Source organism: Sardina pilchardus, chromosome 20, assembly GCF_963854185.1.
Source record: "Sardina pilchardus chromosome 20, fSarPil1.1, whole genome shotgun sequence".
NCBI lineage: Eukaryota > Metazoa > Chordata > Actinopteri > Clupeiformes > Clupeidae > Sardina > Sardina pilchardus.
In genome coordinates, this window is record NC_085013.1 from 19,059,301 (window position 1) to 19,066,800 (window position 7,500).

The window sequence follows — 7,500 nt, forward strand, 5'->3', positions numbered from 1 at the left end:
GGGGCGGTGTGTGTGGAGGGGGCGGGGTGTGTGTGGAGGGGGCGGGGTGTGTGTGGAGGGGGCGGGATGTGTACGGAGGGGGCAGGGTGTGTGTGGAGGGGGCGGGGTGTGTGCGGCTACCTGCTCGATGCACCTGTCCAGCTCGTCCAGCTGCTCTCGCTGGGCCCTCTGCAGCTGCTCCGTCTCCTTGGCCTGCTTCATGCACAGCTGTCAGAGAACACACACACACACACACACACACACACACATCACATCACAGCACAGCACAGCACCCCACTCGTCAAGACACACACAGCACATGTGTGCACACACACACTAACACACACGTGCATAAACACACAGAGCACATGTGTGCACACACACACTTATGCATATGATAAATAAGGACATTTACATACACACTGATAAGACACATGGTTATTGACTGTATACTGTATACAGGTGTGTACACACACGCACACACACACACGCACACACACACACACACACACACACACACACACACACACACACACACACACACACACACACACACACACACACACGCACACACACACACTTCTCATGATGAGATTACCCTTTTTCTCTCCTCCAAGAACTTCTTTGTGTTGCAGCTGTTCAGCTCCCGCACCCGCCTGTCACAAGGGAGACGAATCATTTCACAGCAGCGACAACAGCGACAACACAAGACATCCTGGACGCCACAAGACAACACAAGACATCCTGGACACCACAAGACAACACAAGACATCCTGGACGCCACAAGACAACACAAGACAGCCTGGACACCACGCGCCGCTGTACTCTCTGTTCTACAGGCCAGGCGTACAGTACAGTACAGTACAACAGAGTCCTGTATCAGAGATCTGAAGGACACAACGGCATGACAACCCAGAAGGAATAGTTCAAAAAGTGATCCTCTCTTACCGTTCTCTCTCCGCCTTATTTTTGATGCTTTTATCTTGACTGATGGCTTTGGCGCTCTCCATGGAGGACTTGGCTTGCTTGGCGCGGATGTCTTTGCCCTGCCTTGGGAAAGTCACAAGAATCATCTTTCTCTTATTTTTTTTTGCATATAGCTTCCTACAATATTAAACCATCACTGTCACATTTAGAAAGAGTAGCGTGATATGATATCCATCATGGCTGTGATGAATAAATAAAAGGTGGCCATAAGACGGCGGTAATTTAGCCTCCCTGAGGGGCTGGGTGCTAGCACATCTCTATTGATAAAGCACTTCATCTGAAATGATATTTTACATACTTCCCAAGAATCCTGGCCATCATGAATCATTCATGGATGTTCAAAGATATATCTCAATTACGCATGTCCAGACTTCATATTCAAATATTCAAATTCCATTTCATTTTAGTGCGTATAAATTAAAAAAAAATCTGTTCTGTATGACGGATGACAAGAGACGTGATGAGTGGAGGTTAAAATCAAGTTTAACTGTCTGTAAAAAAAACCCCAGTAGAATGATCTACTGTAGCATCTTAAATCACACTGATTTTACAGCCTGGGAGCGTGGGAGCCAAAAGAGTGTCTCATGTTCATAGCAGAATGTGTGTTCCTGTGTAGCGCTCGCTGTTGTTTTCTGCTGAACAAAAGCAGGAGACTGGACTAGCGAGAATCCCTTGAGCTAGCATACAGACCTGGAGGCTATCGCTGGGAAGATGCAAAAAGAAGAGCTTGCAAAGCCATTACATTCTTCTCAAATCGATAGAAGACATCACAATGGACCGGAGGAGAATTTGACATGATCAAGGGTTGCCAATATCCCACTGCTCTTGCATGGGTAATAAGTTCAGGAGCTTCAGATACTTTGCTTGTGTTACTGTGACTCCACTAGGGAGCCCACGATTCATCAGGCAGAGAATCAAAGGCTTCAGCCGTCTTAAAAAGTAATAGTCAAAATGCTCTATTCAAGTTCTCCAAAAGAAAATCTCTCCAGAATGACTTGGTAAATATAAAATATACATTGTGATATAAGGGCATTCTTGCTTTGATGTTCTCTTACAGATTAGATTCACAGTAATAAGCGTAACTTGAAACAACCCAGTGGCGATGGCTAGGTCATGCTCTGATCTGAGAGACTGATGAAACAACAACCTGCACTAGCTAACTGTCCAGTCCAGTTCTAACCGCTTTGAATAATGCCTAGAATCAAGCTTCAGCACAGCCTGGAGTGAGCATGTAGCTCGCTAGCGCTGCCGCATTGAGAACATAAAGCACTGGGAAGGCACTGGGGCAGGCTGGGTGAGAGTAATATCCTTTAGAACAAACACAGCTAATGCTACTGTATGCTAGCCTCGCGAGCCATCCACGTACTTCCGGCCAAGGATTGCCTCCACTACGAGTCTGGCCGTGCTCCTCTGTGGAGCATTCTGCTCGGTAGAATTGTAACAGAACGCCCCCCCTCCAGAAAGCAGAGACGGGTTGGTGGGGGTAAAAGGGGGAGGGCGCTCGTGACGATGACGTTAAACGCCTGCGCTATGTTGTTATGAGTAACTATCGCCGATTGGGTGAGAGCTGTCCAATCAATTCAAACCAGAACTGGGCGTTACTTCCCGCTTCCTGCAAGCGCTTCAGAGCAAAGAAATGCCAGACCATAATACGAAATGAAATGGTAGTATTATGGGATGGTTAGGACCAGGCTAACTGTATGCTGGCAGAAGTATTGGAGGTTGGTGTGCACTGATCATATTGTATCTCAGATTGTGTGAAATTGAAGCCCCAACACATACGGCGTTCAATAGTAGGTGTACAATATTCAAGGCCTGGGTGTCAGAAGCAGAGAACTCCTAGACCAATCGCAAGAACACACTGCAGCACTGTGCTGCCTTAAGGTGACTTATAGAGACGTCTGCTGAATTAATACAAATAGAGTATATGGAATCCAATATTTCATTCACACTGGAAATAAGCCGTACCAGAGTTCGCCACAAGCAGACCTACTGTACGTGGAGCCTTTGCTTTATAGGGTTCAGGTGCTCTTAATGAAGAGCTGGGGTTGGCACACTTCTTCAAACAATAACGTTACAATCTAATATGGCAATCCCCCCGAGGCCGAGTTTAACGGAACCGAACACACGCGAACAGCGACGGCAAGTGGGGAGCTAACCCTGGAGATGACCAGAGAGTGGAGCATGATGACCAGTCAGAGGTGGACAACTCAGAAAGTAAAAGTACAATCATGTATTGGTTCTACAGTACCTGTGCACTTAACACAGGTGATCTCATCAATTAGCTGCTCTACCTCGCTGACGAGTTGTCCTAATTAGAATCAGCTGGTTTAAGTGAATGGTTGGCACAAATATGTGCTAGGACTTTTACTTCCTGAAGCCGGGCTTTTCCACCCCTGTGACCAGTGAGCTCTGGCGATGACCAGTGAGCGGAGCTCGATGATGCGGTTGCCGTGGTGGCGGCGGTGGCGGCCGGTCCTCACCGGTTGTGGATGAGCTGCAGCTGCTGGTGGTGCTGGTGCTGGAGGGAGTCGAGCAGCGCCTTGAGGAGCTCACACTGCTGCAGCACGTGCTGGTCGCGCAGCGCCTGGCTCTCCGCGCCGTGGCCGCCGGTCAGCGCTGACCACTCCACCGCCTGCTGGGACAGCAGCTCCTTCACCTGCGGACGAGTGACGAGCGCGCCGGTAAAGAGAGCCGAGGATTTAGATTTCCCCCCCAACCCCCCCGCTCCCTCAGCTTGTTACGCTCCCTTCTTTTCCACCCCTACACACCGCAGTAATGAATTCCATGTGATGTATTCCATCTGATGTCGGGAGACTAGACTACCCTCACATACCTTGTCTTTGTGTTCCGTGGTTATGGCCTGGATTTTAAAGTCTGTCTCCATCTTCAGATCGGAGCTGCTCTTCTCGCTGCAATAGATCATTTACAGGCCTGAGAGGGAGAGCACGGGAGTGGGAGGGGGGGGGGGGGGGGGGCGACGACACTGCACCACATCACAGTCGCCTGGCTGCTTATGCGCTTGCCTGACATTAATTAGACTTCCTTGTAATTGCATTGAAATGGCTCGAGACATCACAGCAAAAAAAAATCAAAATCACAATACATCATACCCTGCTTTCTTAATTGCTTTCTCCAGCTGTTTCTCCAGAGTGCCCTTGTCTTTGGTGTGCTGAGTCACGATTTTGTCCACTTGGGTGCCGTGGGCCCTCTGCATCTCCAGCTGCTCCTGGAACAGAACGCACAGCGCGCCCGGTGAACATCTCACCTAGATCTGTCAGATCTGGGAACAGTTGCCAGAAAACACGGCGTGACACCGCGCACCCACAAAAACAACAACACAGACGAGAGGTGAGGTGAGGTGAGGAAAGAAGCCACAGATGCAGGAGACGACGACGACGACACTGGAAGCGTGACCTCACCTTGGTGTGTTTCTTCTTTAAGGCACTGAGCTCACGCTGCTGGTTCTTCAAAAGTTTGAGGTAGGTCTGTCAGAAGAAGAAGAAGAAGAAGAAGAAGAAAAAAACAAGAGGCACTTCAGCTTAGAGTCAATCCCGTCAACAAGCCGATTTCTGTGCTGTCTGAATGACTGGGCAACATGAAAATGACACACAGCAGAGGCGGTGGATGTGGCGGCTCATTTCGAGCACGGGGACGGGATGGGTTGGGAGGAAGGAGTCTCCATGCGGCATTTGGACGAGCTTAACAGTGCTCCAGCTGAGGAGTCTTTCTGAACGCTTCACTTCACGCTGGAAGAGGGAACCATTTCGCCCCACGGAGCAATCTTCATGTTCCCTCATGTGTTGGGCATAAATGTATACTTGTCTTTCAGAAGATTTCACATAAATACTGCAGTTTGCTATTGTGATTTTGTAGCCGCCGGCTCACACAAGAGACCTGCGCATGGAGATCACTGAGGGCTGAGGTAACCGAGAGGGAAAAAAAAAAAAAAGAAAAAAAAAAGCTGGAGACCCTCGACGGACTGATGTCCATCCTTTGGCTGCGTGATTGGAGCTCATGCATCCAATCAGGCCTGTCGGTCAGCCTGTGCCAGGACTGGACTGTGTCCTGCCAGCGGGTTGGTCAATCAGCGGAACACTGATAGCTACAGGCTCGGCGCTGCCATTTCCCTCTGGGCCCCGATGCACCGCACGGCCGCAACACCACACCAGCCATCATCTATAATTCACCGATTGAAATGGAAACTAGCCTGCTACCAAAAACATTTATCCCTCCCTGTCTCGGAGTCTGCACCGGGAGAGGGGTTGGGATGGGGGGGGGGGGGGTTGGGGGGCTTGTGCATCTGCTACGGGCTCACTCAGACGTCTGAACAAGCCATTAGAGCTAGGACCACTAGATCACCACTGGGCTTTGGCATCTGACCACCGCCTCTGCTCTGTCCACTCCTGACGTACTGCAAATTCAATGTTCCTCTAAAGGGACACTCGGATATGATTCAGCTTGGGCTCTATTCATCCAAATATTAATGTTCACTTCAGACATAAATCAACAAAATTGGTCACATGTTCAGCTAAAAAAACTTGACCCACCTAGCGCCATAGGCTGAACAATAGACGCGTGTAACCTGTCACTATTGACTTGATGGTAATGAGAAATTGTACTTGCACATAGTATACTCGTGCATTAGTCTATAGTGTGTATGTGGTGTTCAGGTCATGGAGAATTAGTCATCCAAGTGTCTAGGCAAAAGTAAAGAAAAACAAACAAAAAAAAAGCAAAAGGAAGGTTCTGAAGAAAATCCCCTTTGAACCAGAAAACATGGTGAGTTTCATCCTCAGACGCGTCCTGTGAAGCCAATCACTCATTCTAGGGAGTCCTTTTAGGTTCCCGCGCCCGGCTGTGCCTAGCTGAATTTAAATAGCTCCCCCCAGTCATTCAGACAGGGTGCACGAGTTCAGTTCAGTGCTGATGGTGCCGATTAACTTTGAACACAGACAGGTTGATATTTCAATGCTGAACAGGAAAACCGCCTGGCGTGCATCTCACCTTCATCTGCTTCAAGTCCTCCACGCACACTGGATGCACCAGCAGAGCTGTGTCTAAACCAGAGAGAGAGAGAGAGAGAGAGAGAGAGGGAGAGAGAGAGAGAGAGAGAGAGGGGGGAAGAGAGAGAGAGAGAGAGAGAGAGAGAGAGAGAGAGAGGGAGAGAGAGAGAGGGGGGAGAGAGGGGAAATCAAAAGTAGCCCAAAAGCAGAGTTGAAACGGAAACTCTCAGTAAGATACATTTAGCACATTCACCACAAGGCATGCCTGCTGAAGAGGCGTCATGGCTGCCAAGACACGGGCGTGTTAGTTATTTAGGAAACGCATCACGCTTCCTGTTCCTGGTACGTACCGGCCGGCGCGGAGGAGGGTCCGGCGGCGAGCTGAGTGGACGAGGCGTTGTGGCGGAGCTGGCCGCTCTGGCTCGGGCTCGGGCCGGCTCTGGCCTTCACCTGGCTCACCTTCCGCCTCTTATCGCTCCTGGAGCTGGCGCTCGGCACGTCCACGATGTCACACTGGGCAACCAATCACATAAATCACAGCGGACAGACCGTCAGGAAGGAAGGCGTACGCGCCGCGAGCGGAACGACGGAGTCACGCCGGCCGCCACCGTGGACACTTGAGTTAAGCTCTCCTGAGGTGACCGCGCGGGGAGCGAGGGTGTCATTTGTGGATGATGGCGAGGAGGGGGGGTGGGGGGGTGGGGGGGGTTGAGGACGCTCGGACGGAGAGTGGGCTCGACTGATTACATGACTACGTGACGGAAGACGCAGGACGGAGGTCTGATGGGCCCCTTTGGTCACGGTCAGAAGGAGAGCGGTCAATCAACACGGCAACCGTCAATAATAAATCAACCGCACACTGCAACACGGTAAAAATAACAACATGAAACACATGTCAGTAAGCATACCACAAGGCTGATGGAAAGGACATTGAGAGATCCTTCATTCCGCTCTGCTGTAATGGCATATCACACCAGCACATGTGACCATGATACCACTCACAGCTACTGCGTCTGAGTGGAGGCTCTACTGGTAAACATAAACACTGACCTCGTCGATGCCCATGGCCTTCATCTGGTCCACTCTCTTCTCCGTGATGGATAAGAACCTCTTGGGATCAGACAATGCATCCACGATGGCTGCGGGACACACACACACACACACACACACACACACACACACAATTCATCCCCATACATTCAGAAGACGCCGAGAGGCACAGTCTCCTCTGGGGTAAGGCGGCATATTACAACAAAACAGAATCCATGACAACAGTACAATAGACAGAAGAGATTTGCCCCATTTCTATACACTCGCTTTTCCCTTTACATGCTCAGTGTGGGGAGCACACACACACACACACACACACACACACACACACACACACACACACACACACACACATACACACGCTCACACACACACACACACACACACACACACACACACACTTTACCCTTTACAGTGAGGCTCAAACACTGACCACACACAGCAACATCAACCAGATTTACACAAATATGAATGCAAA

The 7,500-nt window shown here is 50.0% G+C and overlaps 1 protein-coding gene across 1 annotated transcript in view; it reads right to left on the minus strand.

Moving 5' to 3' along the window:
• The window catches only part of plcb4a (phospholipase C, beta 4a), a 33,231-nt gene that overhangs the window by 4,171 nt on the left and 21,560 nt on the right, over window positions 1-7,500 (minus strand). Inside the window, exons 26-35 of the mRNA XM_062523560.1 lie at window positions 7,023-7,111; window positions 6,323-6,485; window positions 5,974-6,026; window positions 4,389-4,454; window positions 4,080-4,195; window positions 3,803-3,878; window positions 3,450-3,625; window positions 928-1,029; window positions 578-635; window positions 121-207 (exon numbers count right to left, since the gene is read on the minus strand). Of these exons, the coding sequence (XP_062379544.1) occupies window positions 121-207; window positions 578-635; window positions 928-1,029; window positions 3,450-3,625; window positions 3,803-3,878; window positions 4,080-4,195; window positions 4,389-4,454; window positions 5,974-6,026; window positions 6,323-6,485; window positions 7,023-7,111 (986 nt within the window). The remainder of the gene's footprint in view (window positions 1-120; window positions 208-577; window positions 636-927; window positions 1,030-3,449; window positions 3,626-3,802; window positions 3,879-4,079; window positions 4,196-4,388; window positions 4,455-5,973; window positions 6,027-6,322; window positions 6,486-7,022; window positions 7,112-7,500) is intronic.